Source organism: Carcharodon carcharias, chromosome 1, assembly GCF_017639515.1.
Source record: "Carcharodon carcharias isolate sCarCar2 chromosome 1, sCarCar2.pri, whole genome shotgun sequence".
NCBI lineage: Eukaryota > Metazoa > Chordata > Chondrichthyes > Lamniformes > Lamnidae > Carcharodon > Carcharodon carcharias.
In genome coordinates this window covers 151,729,562-151,746,057 of record NC_054467.1, presented here as the reverse complement: position 1 = coordinate 151,746,057, position 16,496 = coordinate 151,729,562, and the positions used below count along the sequence as shown (strand labels likewise).

The following is a 16,496-nucleotide window of genomic DNA, read 5'->3' as shown; positions in this document are numbered from 1 at the left end:
CCTAATTTCAAACTGTTGGGGCAGAATTTTCTGCCTGTCGGGCGGGCGGGCCCGACCCAATCTCTGGCGAGCAGGGAGCTGATCCCAGCCGGAGAAGCGAGCCCCGCCGCCATTTTAAGTGGGCGGGCCACCCAGCGTGATGTCTGCCAGGAAGCACTATGCGCTTTCTAGTGCGGGTGGGGGGGGGAGATTCCCCAAATGTGAGAGTGCGCTCTTTTGTGCATGCGCATGAAAGAGCACACATCTCCCTGAGGCTAAGTGCTGCCTCAGGGAGATTGCTGACAGCTGTATAAACTTTAAAAATAGAAAAATAATAAAATCCTTAACATGGCCCCCTCATGTGACAATGTCGTACGAGATGGGACATTTAATAAATTTAATTGAAACTTTAATAAACTTTTTTAAACCCTACACGAAACCTCATTCCGCCAGTGGATGAGGTTTCATGTTTTTTCAGAAGCCCGCCAGGGCACTTGGCCTGCCCGCCAGCCTTAAGTTCTGTTGAAGGGTCATGAGGACTCGAAACGTCAACTCTTTTCTTCTCCGCCAATGCTGCCAGACCTGCTGAGTTTTTCCAGTTAATTCTGTTTTTGTTTTGGATTTCCAGCATCCGCAGTTTTTTTGTTTTTTATCACCAGCCTTAAGGTTGGACGGGCAGGGCCTTTAATTGTTTTAATTATCCTGTCAATGGCCTCAGTTGGCCATTGACAGGTCGGCGGGCGGACAGCTGCTCTCGCTGTGCCCCCGCCTTCCTGAAAATTTAAATGGGGCGGGATGACATCAGAGGTTCCCCCCAACGTCATCCCGCCTCATTTTGCCATCGGCAAACAGGCCCCGCCCCCTGCTCGCCGACAGCAAAATCCAGCCCTTGATCTGTAGCCTTGTAGGTAACAGCACTCAAGTTCATAGCCAATTATTTATCAAATGTCACATTTGTGCCTCTTTTAGAGGAAGAGTTCCAGATCCTCAACTCACTGGGTGAAAAAAAGATTCCCCTCGAGTCCCACCAACTTCTTATCGCCTACCCAAAATCTATGCTCCTGGTTATGGATGCCTCACCCAAGGGGGATAGGGCCTTCCTATCCGCTGCCAGCGTGATCCCAAAAAATGAAATGCCACAACAGCCAAAGATAGGTTAAAAAGCAAATGTTTTCCGATTCCAATGGGCAGAATCTTACGTCCCATGGGTGGGCGCGCATCTGACCCAAACAGGCGTAAAGTAGCATGTGATGATGATGGGTGAGCATCCCAACGTAATCACACGCCTGTGCAATATTTCGGTCGGCAGGTGCCCGCGAGAGTCGGCAGTGCGCCCAGCAACGATCAAGAGGCCCAGTAAGGCCATTAACATATTAAGTGCGAATTTTTGCTGCCCGTCCAACATTACGGTTGGTGGGCAGACGAATTGGCCAGGTGGCCTTTGGATTTTTGAGGAAACCTCATCCACAGGTGGGATGCGATTTCCGATGTTAACTAAAAAAAAAATGTTTTGACAGAATTTTTATAATCTATATGTTCATGCGAGGGAGTCTGATGTGTGGACATTTTTTTCTGCATTTCCAAACCTTTATTTCATGGTTTAAAATTTTTCAGCCCATTGAGGCAGCTCTTTGCCTTCAGAGAGCTTTCATTGCGCGCTCCCCTACGCCCGCACTGACTTCTGTGTTTGCCCTCCTCCCTCGCCCACCCCGGTAGCGCTGAGCCTTTCAGTGTACATTTCACGCTAGCTGGCCGTTAATTGGCCAGTCAGCATGAAATCGCAGTCGTGGGCTGATCGCAGGGTCATTTCCCTGTCACTCCCAGGCCAGCCCACCACACCCGCCTGACCTCAAATTCCTGCCCAACGCATATCAAACCATGCATATTTAAGTTTTATTTTGTTGTTGACATCTTTTGATGATCTGCTTCTATCAAATCTTGTTTGTCCCTACAACCACACCCCACTCCACCTCTCTCTCTCTCCGCCCCCCACACACACACCTTAAACCAGCTTATATTTCAACTCTTTCTTGGACTCGAACTCAAGTTCTGTCGAAGGGTCATGAGGACTCGAAACGTCAACTATTTTCTTCTCCGCCGATGCTGCCAGACCTGCTGAGTTTTTCCAGGTAATTTTGTTTTCATATTTAAGTTTATCTGACTTGATATAGGGGCAGAGAGCAATTGAGACAAGCATTCGCCCACCTTTTTTTGTTTTTGGGATGTAAATCTCACTGGCAAGGTCACCATTTATTATGCATCTCAAATTACTCTTGAGAAGGTGGTGGTGAGCTGTCTTCTTGAACAGCTGCAATTCATGTGGTGTAAGTACATCCACAGTTGTACCAAACGAGTACAGAAAAAAATTTATTAATGAGGCTAGCATTTTATTTTAGATTTTTGTTAATTGATTGAATTTAAATTACCCATCTGTCTTGGTGGGCTTTGAACTCATGTCTTCACTACATTAGCACAGGCCTCTGGATTACTACTCCAGTAATATTATCACTATGGACAGGATTTTTTGGATGGTGGGTTTCCCACCCTACGATCCAAAGAGTTGGTAGGGAACGCTTTCCCGTCAATCACATACGCAGAATGTTAACTGGCTGGAGACAGGATTTCTGGCCCTCACTAGGGAGCTGCTGGTCAATCCAATTAGCTGGCAACTCTGTAGTTCCAGTAACGCCAGTGGCAGCAGCAACCTGGGCTGGGACTACAAGCAGACCCAGATTTGTGCCGGAGTTCAGAAACAGGTAAGTGTGGAGGAATTTCACGGTGGCAAGGAGAGCCCTGGGGGTGGGGTAGGGAGAGAGGGTTGCGGGTCTTGATGGAGAAGCCGGGGGGATCGGGGGGGGAGAAGGCAGGGGCAGACCTTGGTGGGGAGGACTTGGAAAGGGGACCCTTAAGGGATGCACCCGCCTTCTCACACAAGGCTCGGGCAGGTTGACCTGCCGGGCCTCCCCTCTACTGCTGAACTCCTCCTGCCAGCCTCAAAATGGTGGCTGGGCAGAATGCAGCCCTCAAGTGACCAATAATTGGCCATTTAAGGGCCTCAACTGGGGAAAGCATGGTTCGGCTGCCCTCGGCCTCACCCATACCGCAACGAATCGCAGACAGGTTGAAATGGGCAAAACAGTAATGGGAAGACCACCTGGGAAATTTTACAGGCTCCCGTCCAGTTGCAAACTTGCCAATGGGAGACTATAAAATTCTGCCCGATGTCACCATTCTTCTCATGTGTACCTACCATCCTGCATATCCATGGGAAAAGCAACAAGTCCTGTGAATTCCATTCCAATGGTAAAATGGCCAACTAACACTCACTATCTTGGCTTACATTAGAATAGTCACTTAGACAAGATGGTGGATGATGGTTTGCGTTCACAAAGATCCATGCCACAACATATCTCAGCTACTCAGAAGAGCAAAAAATTGAGACAGAAGGGGGAGAAGTACGAAATTAAGGAGCTTCTATTTGCGCAGGATACATTTGTTTCAGGTAAAACTAGAATTAACCTCCTGAATAACAGGTAGTTTCAACTTGAACAGCACATTTGGGACAGCAAGAGGTTCTATTACTTTAACTACACAATATACTGACTGGCTAGTTATTCTGAAACTCAGCAAAATCACAGCAAATGCTTAAGAAATAAAATAAAAACTTTAAACAAAGAATGCAACAAGCAATGTATAAACATACATCTTTTTCCAAAGCAGCTAGTGTCAATGCTGAAAACTTAACCTTTATGGGTCAATGGAAATACAGACTGTTTGAAATATGAAATTGCAATCAGTTTTGAATGTTCAACATCAGAGGAAAACCATCTGTGAACAATTTATTATTTCTTTAAAAGGGTGCCAGATGTGAATCTTTGATACTGTAACAGCAGGTACAAAAAAATTGTTAAAAGGCCATACACATAAAACTATTTACTTGACCTTTTCTCCAATTTATAAATTAATAGTCTATCAATTAGCAAAATCTTGAATTTAACCAGTTTCTTGCACGAAGAGTAAGTAACTTTCAGTTAAAATTGTCGTGAAATATAAATAACTGCACATGCCACAGTACTTAACATGTATTGGCTGTGAAAGTCCCAGAGTTTGAGGTACTACGGAGACTAACTTTGAGCTCACAGAAATACAGTTTTTCTTTCTGGTTATGCATTATTTAATGCAGTTTTCAGCTTTGTTTCTGTGTAAATAAACAACGTTTAAAAAAAATCAGATCTTGAAGTAGATCAAATTTGGCCAATAACTACACTTCAAGATACAGCCATTCAGGGCTGGTTTTATGGGTGACCAGCATCTTATCTTCTACTTCAACTACTCAACATGCACTTAAAACCAATGCTTACTAAATAACTAAACTATGGGAAAACTGCACTCCCCATGCACCCCTGCCAAAGAAAAAACATACAAAACAGGCTTCTCTGGGTACTTTAAAAATGGGCCAACACTACTATGGAAGATTGGAGAAATAAAATAAATGCATACTCTTCTGTAGGCGGAGTTAAAATATATTTTACTATGCATCCAAATTGAGCATAATTATCAGTGTTATAATGGAGCTTAACTTCACCACTGCATTAGTTTTATTAATGGAATGCATTAATTGCACAAGCCATTGATGGAAAATGTCAATCACTCTTAATTCTAAGATATTCAGTACTGCAGCTATAGCCCTCAACCTGGCCACAGTAAGCACCAATGAGAAAAAAAGACAAACAAGCAAGTCACCTCAGAATTGTTTCAACCCAAATTGGGTCTGACATAGTCAGCCAAACCCACATATTGCAATATGATTCCAGAAATCTTCATTTCTAGTGGACTTGGAAGTTTGTAGCATGGAGGATACACGCTATATTTTTAAAATTTGGGGAGAGAGTCTCTTATATTCACAGAACAACAGAAATTTAACTTGCATAACGGTAAAATAATACAACATAATAAAACTGCACCAACAGCGGTGAAAAATATGTAATTCCTTCCTTAAAAATTGTAAAACATATAAAAGCAAAAAAGTACATAATAAAGCTTGCTTAACTTGGACATCACAAACTATAAAGTTAATAAGTAAAGTTTGATTAAGCAATGCTGTGTTTAATATAGATTTCAAAGAGTCTTCCACAGGATGTTTTATATTTGTAGTGATTTAAAGATTTTGGCACAGGAATACTATTCATAGGTAACAGCAGTCTTTTCCCTTGAACCCAACAGATTTTAAGTTCTATTTTAGAGGATGCTTTGAAGATTAAGCATTAGAAGCAGCACAATTAAGTACATCTAGGCATGAGCCAAATGTACACAACTTATCAGCAGATGCCAATTTGGAGCGTCAGGTTCCCAAGCTTTACTAAATACAGGTGCATTAAATATAAGGTGCACTTTTTCGTTGAAAAATGAAATCTTGGCATTCTTCATGCCTTTCATTCCAAATTTGTGCATTTATAAAAAGGAAGGAATCTATTTCTTGCCTTGGATCAATAATTAGTACTTGTCCCTACAGTAATCACAAAATCATAGGTTGCATATGATTCCATCGGCCAAAACACTTCAAGAAAATCTGCTTTCAAAAAAAAAGTGCTGAAAATATTGACAACAATTTACAGGGAATCCATGAATTTTACACAATTTATACATTTGTTCTTATTGAGTACAGCCACTATCAACATGCATTTTCAATTATGAACGTTTTCTCAAAGGAGAAAATAACCAAAAGGAGGGTACAAAGTACTTTCAACATTCAATCAGTTAACCTGCCACAATGACCCAATCCCTTTTTACCTCATTCTTTTTGTTCTGGATGATATTCTAAAATCTATTTTGAAAACAAGGTGCTGAAATAGTATCCAAGTCAAAAAAGGGATCCTGACCTCCTCCTCCTACCCTGATTCTTTGGAACTGATTATTAAATATGTCACCATAAATACTGGCTAATTAGCTATTTGGCTTGGAATATCAGGTTTCCCTTAAACTGGGCCATGGAAACACAGTCAAATTTTTCCCTCCCAATATGAAGATGCAGCATTTTGAGCCTGAGGTTAAATTGAAAGACACTAAAAATTACTTTAGTATATTGTTATGATATGACAGGTGGTAATTGCTGGGCTGACCAAATCCCAAAAGGAAAACTTGGTCAAGCTATCACAATTATTTGCAATTTGTATTTTTATTACAAGAAGGTATGCATACTGGAATCAGAAGCAGAGATTCCACTACCACTTTTGGAGATTTTAAATATTGAATGAAAAATATTAACAAAAGAAAAGAAAACAAACACACAAGGGCCAGGATTTTCCCCTCGGCGATTTGGGGGGGGCCACTTGCCGAGGGGAAAATGACGCAGAATGACGTCGGGAGGAACCCCCGACGTCATCCCAGTCCCTTTAAATATTCATGAAGGCAAGCGGACAGCGAAATTAGCTGTCCGCCTGCCGACCTGTCAATGGCCAATTAAGGCCATTGACAGGCTAACTAATCTTATTAAACACCCTGCCCGGCCAACCTTAAGGCTGGCGTCATCCACTCGCGGGATGAAGTTTCATGTCCGTTTTTTAAAAATTTAATAAATTTTGTGTGTTTATTATTAACAAGTCCCATCTTGTGTGACATTGTCACATGAGGGGAACATGTTAATAATTTTAATATTTATCTATTTTTAGAATTTACTTACCTCTCACGAATCTCCCTGAGACAGGACTTTCCCTCAGGGAGCAGTGCGCTCTTTTGCACGCATGCATGAAATAGCGCAATTTGACAGATGGGGATTTCCTCCATCCCCTGCACAGGAAGCGCTGTACACTTCCTATTGGGCAGGCCTTAATTGGCCTGCCCACTCAAAATGGCGGCCAACCCGTTTCAGCAGCGGGGTTTGGCTGCCCGCCCACTGCCAAGCCGGTGGGACCCACCCATCGAGGTAAGAATTCTACCCAAGATTACAGTTACACAGTTAAATTTAGTCTTACAACATTTCCCAAAAGATTTCTACTTAGCTAGACTCACAAATAAATACCCTCTTCCAGGCAACAGTCCCAATACATTCTTAATCTATAAAATATCTAGCAATATTACCGCAAGGCACCCACTGTTGTTATAGGGGAGGTATATCGCATGGTTTCTTTCTCCCTCTCACTCGACAATGGAAATCCAAGGTTTGTAACAAAACCTTGCTTTCTGAAACAACCAGGCACTTCTCCGGGGTGGCAAGAGACTGTTTCCTTTTCATATCTGTCTTCACAGAGCACACTCTTCAAGATCTCACATCGCCACACCCAATCCAGCTTTTAATCCTTTCTTAATTTTTTTTTCCCTCTCTCATCTTTAAGCCCATTGATCTTGTCTTTCTTTGGAAGTTACCTCGCCCAGAATATAAAAATCTTTCATGTTGTCTTTATGGCCACTATTTTCAGGATACAAACTTAATAACTTTTGCTTTATTCATTTATGATCTTTGCCAGCAGTAAAACTTACATTTTTCTCTCTTTGAAATTCAACAGCTAAAAATTCAACTCCTCATTTATCTCCTAATGCAAATTCCTATTCATGCTGATTTACTTGTATCCCATTTTAGCATGTCCATTTCCACTCCAAAATGCCTGCTTTTACACCTAACCCATTGATGATTTAAATCTTACAGTTTAATTAAATCAGTCACATGCACACACAAACATACACACAGCTCCCACAAGCCTGCTTCACAGTAATATTGGAAAAATTGATATTTTCTTTACAATGTCAAATGGCATGGGAAGAACAAGCATGTTTCAACAAAAATATCTTGTTCCTCTTCCCCACCAAATATTAAATGAACTCTCAGCCTGAGTTCCATGACAATTCAAACTTTCTTTTGTTAACTAAAAGTTGCGGTTTAACGCTGGCATGCAGTACTCCAGACAGAATTAGGATCCAAAATGTTTGTCTCCTGATTCCTATGTAAGAGAGTGATACTGAATCTAAACAACAAACTAAAAATGTGTTTTTCCATGTCAAAACTATGGGCTGAATTCTGACCTGGTGGATGAAGAATTGGAGGCCCGGTATTGACAGGAGGTGGAGGAGGTAGGAATGGGGGAGGTGGTCCAGTCAAGTGAGGTGGAGGTGCTCCTGGAGGCATAAATGGAGGGCGTTTTGTAGAGGCATTGTTATTAAATTCTGGTGCTGCATGATCTCCAAGAACCTTTTGGGAAACAGAAAAAAGAATTAAGTTCAGAATTAAATGTACTCAAAAAGGTTATGGTAAACCTAGAAAAAAGACACAAATTATGAAGTCAAATATTTGATCATATGAATTTGAATAAGCTAACTGATTACTTTTCAAGGCCAGCTACACATTCATTTGTTTATAGAATTGAAGGGGCCTTTGAACCATGCCTCAGTCTTGACACCTGCTTTATTATTTTAAAGTAGAAGAAAATATTTAACTGAAGCCCTCACAGGTTGATGCTGCAACTTTTTGCAAAGCTCTAGTGATCAGCTTAATTTAGATACAGAAAGGTCAGTTCAATATTATTGTCAGCATACTGTCAAGGTTTAAACTAATAAGGCGAAGGGTTCAGGTAGGGGTAAATTCATAAGTTTAATGAGAAAAGTCAAATCATACAGCAAAGTGACGATTTGGGTAAAATGAAGCAGAATGTATCAGGAATGGACAGAGTTTGACAGTGGTAATAGATCACAAACAATAAAGGCCTATCAAGGAAAAATGGCCAAAAAGTTCAAATTAAGAGGTGCTATGTCTGAACACAAATACTTCATAACAAGATGGATGAATTAATGGTACAAATAGAGATAAATGGATTTGACTTAATAACCAATACTGTGATATGGGTGGATGGTGACCAAGGTTGGGAAATAAATATTCTAAAGGTACCTGACTTTTGGAAAAGATAGACAAAATAGAAAAGGAAGTGGAGCAGTAGCGATAATAAAAGAAATTGGTAAAGGCAGTTATGAGGGATCTTAGTCCAGAAAATCAGGATGTAGAATCCATATGCCTGGAGCAAAGAAATAACAGCAGAAAATGCGATTGGGAGATGGTTTATAGTGCTAACTATAAACCTTGTGTTGTCCAGAGTATAAATTAAGAAATTAGATGAGCATGAAGCCAAGGTAATGCAATAATCATGGGGGACTTGAATCTTCACATATAGAGTGGACAAATCAAACTGGCAAAAGTAGCTTGACGGACAAGTTCATGAAATGCATTCAAGACATTGTTCGAGAACAATACGTCATGGCACTAACTAAGGAGCAGGCTATTTTAGATCCAGGTGTGTGTCATGAGGCAGGGTTAATTAGTCATGTTATAGAATCCCTGGGGAAGAGTGAACATAATAGGATAGAACTCCATATTAAGTTTGAGTCCAAAGTACCAATTAGGGGGGTAGCGAACGTAAGGAGAACTATTGGTCAGTTAGCCTGACATCAGTAGTATAGAAAATGCTAGAATCTATTATAAAGGACGTGGTAACAGGGCATTTCAAAAATTGCAACATGAATAGGCAGAACAAACATAGCTTTATGAAAGGGAAATCATATTTGATAAATCTATTAAGAGTCTTTTCAAGGTGTAACTAGAGGACAGATAAGGGGGAATCAATGGATATGTTATATCTGGATTTTCAGAAAGCATCTGATAAGGTGCGAAAAGAACAGGTTCTCAGACAAGATTAGGGCCCATGGGATTGGGGTAATATATAAACAAAAGTTAAGGCAGGAAATAGAGTAGGGCAAATAAAACCAAAACAGTTAATTTCAGGATGGCAAGGTGTCAGTGATGAAATGCAGCAAGGGTTGATGCTTGGGTCTCGTCTTTTTACAATCTATGTCTATGACTCAATGAGGGGGCTGAGTGCAATATAACCAAATTTGCTGATAGTCAGAGAGTCATAGGGGTCTACAGCCCAAAAAAAAAGGCTCTTCAGCCTGTACACATTGAGTGTACACCGGTCAAAGAAGTACCTAACTATTCTAATCCCATTTTCCAACACGAGGCCCAGAGGCTTGAATGCCGTGGCATCGCAAGTGCACATCCAAATACGTCTTAAAATGTTATGAGGGTTTCTGCCTCTACCACCCTTTCAGGCAGTGAGTTCCAGATTCCAACACCATCTGAATGAAAAAATTCTTCCTCACATCCCCTCTAAGCCTCCTGCCCCTTACCTTAAATCTATGCCCCCTGGTTATTGATCCCTCCACCAAGGGGAAAAGTTCCTTCCTGTCTACCCTATCTATGCCCCTCATAATTTTATACACCTCAATCATATCCCTCCAGGGAAAATAACCAGCAATCTATCCAATCTCTCCTCATAACTAAAACTCTCCAGCCCAGGTAACATCCTGGTAAATCTCCTCTGCACTCTCTCTAGTGCAATCACATCTTTCCTATAATGCAGATTCCAGGACTGCACACAATACTCTAGCTGTGGCCTTACCAGCATTTTATACAGTTCCAGCATAACCTCCCTGCTCTTATATTCTATGCTTCAGCTAATAAAGGTAAGTATCCCATATGCCTTCTTAACCACCTTATCTATCTGTCCCGCTACCTTAAGGGACCAGTGGACATGCACACCAAGGTCCCTCAGATCCTTGGTACTTCCCAGGGTCCTACCATTCATCGTGTATTCCCGTGCCTTGTTTGTCCTATCCTAGTGCATCATCTCACAGTTATCCAGACTAAATTCCATTTGCCACTTATCAGCTTATCTGACCAACCCATCTATATCCTCCTGTCATCTAAGGCTATTCTCCTCACTATTTACCACCCCACCAATTTTCGTGTCATCCGCGAACTTACTGATCAACCCTCCTACATTCAAGTTTAAATCGTTTATATATACCACAAATAGCAAGGGACCCAACACCAATCCCTGTGGAACCCCACTGGACACAAGCATCCAGTCACAAAAAACACCCCTCGCCCATTACCCTCTGCTTCCTGCCACTCAGTCAATACTGGATCCAATTTGTCAAATTGCCTTGGATACCATGGGCTCTTACCTTCGTTATCAGTCTCCCATGCGGGACCTTATCAAAAGCATTGCTGAAGTCCAAGTAGGCTAGGTCAAATGCATTGCCCTCACCTACACACCTGGTCACCTCTTCGAAAAATGCAATCAAATTGGTCAGGCATGACCTCCCCTTAACAAAACCATGCTGACTGTCCTTGATTAATCCCTGCCTCTCCAAGTGTGGATTAAATCTGTCCCTCAGAATTGCTTCCAATAATTTCCTCACCACTGAGGTTAGACTGACTGGCCTGTCATTCCCTGGTTTATCCCTTCCTCCCTTTTTGAATAACGGTGCCACACTGGCTGTCCTCCAGTCCTCTGGCACCTCTCCTGTGGCCAGAGAGGCATTGAAAATTATTCCCAGCGCCCCTGCTATCTCCTCCCTTGCCTCACTCAACAGCCTGGGATACATTTCATCCGGGCCTGGAGATTTATCTACTTGTAAGCCTGCCAGACCACTTAGAATCTCCTCCCTTTCTATGCTAATTTCTTCAATTATATCACAGTCCTTCTGCCTGATTTCCATACCCACGTTGTCCCTCTCACTTGTGAACATTGACACAAAGTATTCATATAGAACCCTACCTACGTCTTCCGGCTCCACACGCAAATTACCACTATAGTCCTTAATGGGCCCTACTCTTTCCCTAGTTATCCTCTTACTCTTAATGTACTTGTAAAATAACTTTGGATTTTCCTTTATTTTACCTGCCAATCCAATGTCTTTTCATGCTCCTTTTTTGCTCTCTTAATTTCCTTTTTAAGATCCCCGCTACACATTCTATACTGCTCTAGGGCTTCTGCTGTTTTGAGCCCTTGGTATCTGCCATAAGCTTCCCTTTTTCTCTTTATCCAATCCTGTATATCCCCCGACATCCAGGGTTCCCTGGATTTGTTGGTCCCACCCCTTGTCTTTACTAAAATATGTTGGCCCTGTACTCTCCCTATTTCCTTCTTGAATGAGTCCCATTGCTCTGACGCAGATTTACCTAAAAGTAGCAGCTCCCAGTCCACTCTGGCCAAATCATTTCTGATCTTATTAAAATCGGCCTCCCCCTAATTTAGAACTCTGATTTCTGGCCCATCCTTGTCCTTTTCCAAAACAACCTTGAATCTAATGGAGTTATGATCACTATTTGCAAAATGCTCCCCCACTGATACCTCTACCACTTGCCCGGCTTCATTCCCTAAAATTAAGTCCAGGACCGCCCCCTCTCTTGTAGGACCTTCTACGTACTGGCTTAAAAAGTTCTCCTTGATGCATTTTAAGAATTCCGCTCCCTCTAAGCCTATCACACTATGACTAACCCAGTTAGTGCTGGGGAAGTTGAAATACCCCACTATTACCACCCTATTATTTTTACACTTCTCTGAAATTTGCTTACATATCTCTGAACATCCTCTCAGGATCCCATCCCCCTGATGATACAAAGCTAGGTGGGAAAGTAAGCTTTGATGTAAGGAGCATGCAAAGGGATATGGACTGGTTAACTGTCTGAACAAGGCAGCAGCAGAGGGAGTATAATGTTTGGAAATGTGAAATTATCTACTTTTATTATTCTTTCATTGGATGTGTGCGTCACTGGTCCATCCCCAATTGCCCTTGAGAAAGTGAGTCACCTTTTTGAACTGCTGCAGTCTATGTGGTGTAGGTATACCCACAGTGCTGGTAGGGAGGGAGTACCAGGCTTTTGACCCAGCAACAGTGAAGGAATGGTGGCATAGTTCCAAGTCAGGGTGGCATGTGGCTTGGAGGGGAACCTGCAGGTGCTGGTGTTCCCATGCAACTGCCGGACTTTCCATGCAACTGCTGGACTTTCCCTTTTAGGTGATGGAGGTCGTGGGTTCGGAAGGTGCTGTCTAATGAGCCTTAGTGAGTTGCTGCCTTGTAGATGGTACACACTGTTGCCACTGTGCATCAATGGTGGAAGGAATGAATGTTGAAGGTGGTGCATGGGGTGTCAATAAGTGGGCTGCTTTGTCCTGGATGGTGTCAATCTTCGAGTGTCATTGGTGCTGTACTCACCCAGGAAAGTGGAGAGTATTCCATCACACTCCTGAACTTTATTTCTTTATTCTTTCATGGGGTGTGGACATCACTGGCAAGGCCAGCATTTGTTTGGATGTTGGGCATCCTCCTCTGGTTAGTTGTCTAATTATCCACCACCATTCACGACTGGATGTAACATGACTGTAGAGCTTAGGTCGGATCTGTTGGTTGTGGGATTGCTTAGCTCTGTATCTCGAATGCTGATTACACTGTCTGGCATCTATGTAGTCCTGTGTTACAGCTTCATCAGGTCGACACCTCATTTTTAGGTATGCCTGTTGCTGCTATTGGCAAGCCTCCTGCACTCTTTGTTGAACCAGGGTTGATTCCCTGGCTTGATGGCAATGGAAGAGTGCAGAATATGCTGGGCCATGAGGTTACAGATTGAGGTTGAATACAATTCTGCTGCTGCTAGCCCACTGTGCCTCATGGATGCCCAGTTTTGAGTTGCTAGATCTGTTTGAAATCTATCCCATTTAACACAAGGGTAGTGCCACACATCATGACTGAGGATAACCCTCTATGTGAAGATAGGACTTTATCACACAAGGGCATGTGATGGTCACTCCTACCATTAATGTCATGGACAGATACACCCGCGACAGGTAGATTGGCGAGGATGAGGTCAAGTAGGTTTTTCCCTCTTGTTGGTACCTTCGCCACCTGCCGCAGTCTAGCAGCTATGTCCTTTAGGACTTGGCCAACTTGGTCAGTAGTGGTGCTACATTTGAATCCCCCACTCACCCAGAGTAAATTCTGTACCCTTGCCACCCTCAGTGCTTCCTCTAAATGAATCCCAACATGGAAGAGTACCAATTTATCAGTGGAGGAGGGACAGGAGGTGGTAACCAACAGGTAGTTTCCTTGCCCATGTTTGATGTCTTGCCATGAAACTCCATGGGAGTCAATGTTGAGGATTCCCAGGGCAACTCCCTCCTGATTGGATACCCACTGTGTCACCACCTCTTGAGTCTGCCTTGCCAGTGGGACAGGACATACCCAGGGATGGCGATGGTGGTGTCTGGGACATTGTAAGATATGATTCCGTGTGAGACTATATCAGGCTGCTGCTTGACTAGTCTGTGGGACTGCTCTCCCAATTTTGACACAAGCCCCCAGAAATTAGCAAAGAGGACTTTGCAGGATCGACAGGGCTGGTTGTGCCGTTGTTTCCGGTGCTGGGTGGTCCACCCGTTTTTATTCCTTCTGTGACTTTGTGGTTTGGCCATTTTGGAGGGCAGTTAGGAGTCAACCACATTGCTGTGGGTTTGTAGGCTAGACCAGGTAAGGATGGCAGATTTCCTTCCCCAACCTTAAGGACATTAGTGAGCCAGATGGATTTTTACGACAATCAACAATGGTCATCATTACTGAGGTTAGCTTTTAATTCCAGATTTATTACTTGAATTCAAATTCCACTAGCTGCCTCTGGATTGCTAGTCCAGGTGACATTACCACTATGCCACCACCTCCACCTGGTAGGAAGAACAGAAAAGCACATTCTTTTTTAAATAACAAGAGGTGAGAGTAGTAAATATTAGCATGCAGAAGGATTTGTATATTTGTATGTCCTTTCACATGAATCACAGCAAGTTAACATACAGGGTACAGAGAGTTGGAGTATAAGGCAATGAAGCCTTGCTGCAATTCTATAGGTCTTTGCTGAGACCACACCTGGAGTATTGTGTACAGTTTTAGTCTCTGTACCCAAGGAACGTGATACTTGCCTTAGTGGGGTGCACTGAAGATTCACTAAACTGGTTCCTGGGATGAGAGCTGTCCTATGAGGCGAGGTTGGGTATAATAGGTCTATGATCCCTGGAGTTTAGAAGAATGAGAAGTGATCTCATTGAAATGTATAAAATTCTTAAAGGGCCTAACAGGGTAAATGCTGAGGGGTGGTTTCTTGGATAGAGAATCTAGTATAAGGGGTCACAGTTTCAGGCTAAGGGCCATTTAAGAGCGAGCTGAGGAGAAACTGCTTCACTTTGAGGGTTGTGAACCTTTAGAATTCTCCACTGAGACTGCAATGGATGCTCAGTCGTTGAGAATATTCAAGACTCAGATCGGTTGATTTCCTTAGTACCCCCCAAAAAAATCTAAGGATATGGGGATAGGGTGGGAAAGTGGAGTTGATGTAGAAGTTCAGCTAAGTTCTCACTCAAAGGCAGAGCAAGCTTGAGGGGGTTATATAGCCTATTGCTGCTCCTACTTCATACAAAATGGCTAGAAGTCACTACATTTAGTATTATTTAATTAAGTTCAGACTTTCTAAGCTGATAGGGTTAACTGAAGCCAAGTCGAAGAGGTTCATAAGGAGCATAAATACCAGCATAAATATCAGAGACGGTAGTGTAGTAGTAATGTCACTGGACTAGTAACCTAGAGGCCCAGACTAATGTTCTGGGGACATTGGTTCAAATCCCACCAGATGGTGGAATTTATATTCAATTAATAAAATCTTCAATTCAAAGCTAATCTCAGTGATGGTGACTGTGAAACTATCATCGAAACTGCCCTCTGAAAAAAGCCTAGGGCAATTAGGAATGGGCAACAAATGCCACATTCCATGAATAGAGTTAGAGAAAAAAAAAACAAGACAGGTCAGTTGGATTGAATGTACTGTAAAATTCTGACCAACATGCTGGAGAGGTAGCCGGAATAATTTTGAAGTTTAATGTTAGATTTAATGAAAATTCCCTCCCTGAAACTCTGCATCAACTTAATACAAAATGTTTCCTTTTCTCACTCTTCATCCTATTTCTCCCCATCCAAAAATTGCACTTCTGAGTTTCAACCTCATTATCACAAATAGCACCAAATATCCACTCCTTCCGTATTCTAGTTCAGTTGATTATCACAAATATTTTATGTAACTGCGAACAGCTGTTTGCATGAAGCTACTAAGCTAATTATGCAAAAAAATGGAAGCGCAACCAGGACACTTTTAGAATGGTGTACATCAAACTCAGTTCCTGAGACTTTCAACAGGCTTCAAACCTTTCCTGATAGTTATACCAGCAATATCATCTGCCACTTTCAACAAAAATATTCAAATAAAACATAGTTCAAGTTTCTGGAGACTGTTTGCAAGCTTGATTTTTTTAAAAGTGTACAAATGACTAGACTTGCTGTTACATAGGAAACCATTTGAGTTACTCCATCCGCATTATGAAACTACGATTCTTTCTTTAAAAATATAACTTCCGTTCTTCCCATAAAATAGCTCAGGTGACTTGCATAAAACATCAACTTAACTGTTGGAATATTTGTACACAAGTACTTAACAAACCTGGATGGCATTTTCATCTGCTCCACCCCTGTCCCGACGTCGCCCCTCCACACGAGCAATGGTAATTAACTGACCTCCAATAACCTCTATGGACCCAGACAGCCTTCTGAAAAACAGGTTATAGATTAAGGTAGTGGCAACAAACATATTCTGGTTG

General features: G+C 42.2%; 1 protein-coding gene across 5 annotated transcripts in view; it reads right to left on the bottom strand.

Moving 5' to 3' along the window:
• The window catches only part of fip1l1a (FIP1 like 1a (S. cerevisiae)), a 107,469-nt gene that overhangs the window by 43,526 nt on the left and 47,447 nt on the right, over window positions 1-16,496 (bottom strand). For 3 of the 5 annotated variants that reach the window (XM_041200666.1, XM_041200647.1, XM_041200676.1), the window contains exons 9-10: window positions 16,340-16,445; window positions 7,996-8,161 (exon numbers count right to left, since the gene is read on the bottom strand). In XM_041200666.1, coding sequence (XP_041056600.1) covers window positions 7,996-8,161; window positions 16,340-16,445 — 272 coding nt within the window. The remainder of the gene's footprint in view (window positions 1-7,995; window positions 8,162-16,339; window positions 16,446-16,496) is intronic. The other 2 variants (XM_041200656.1, XM_041200685.1) reach the window with 1 other exon arrangement.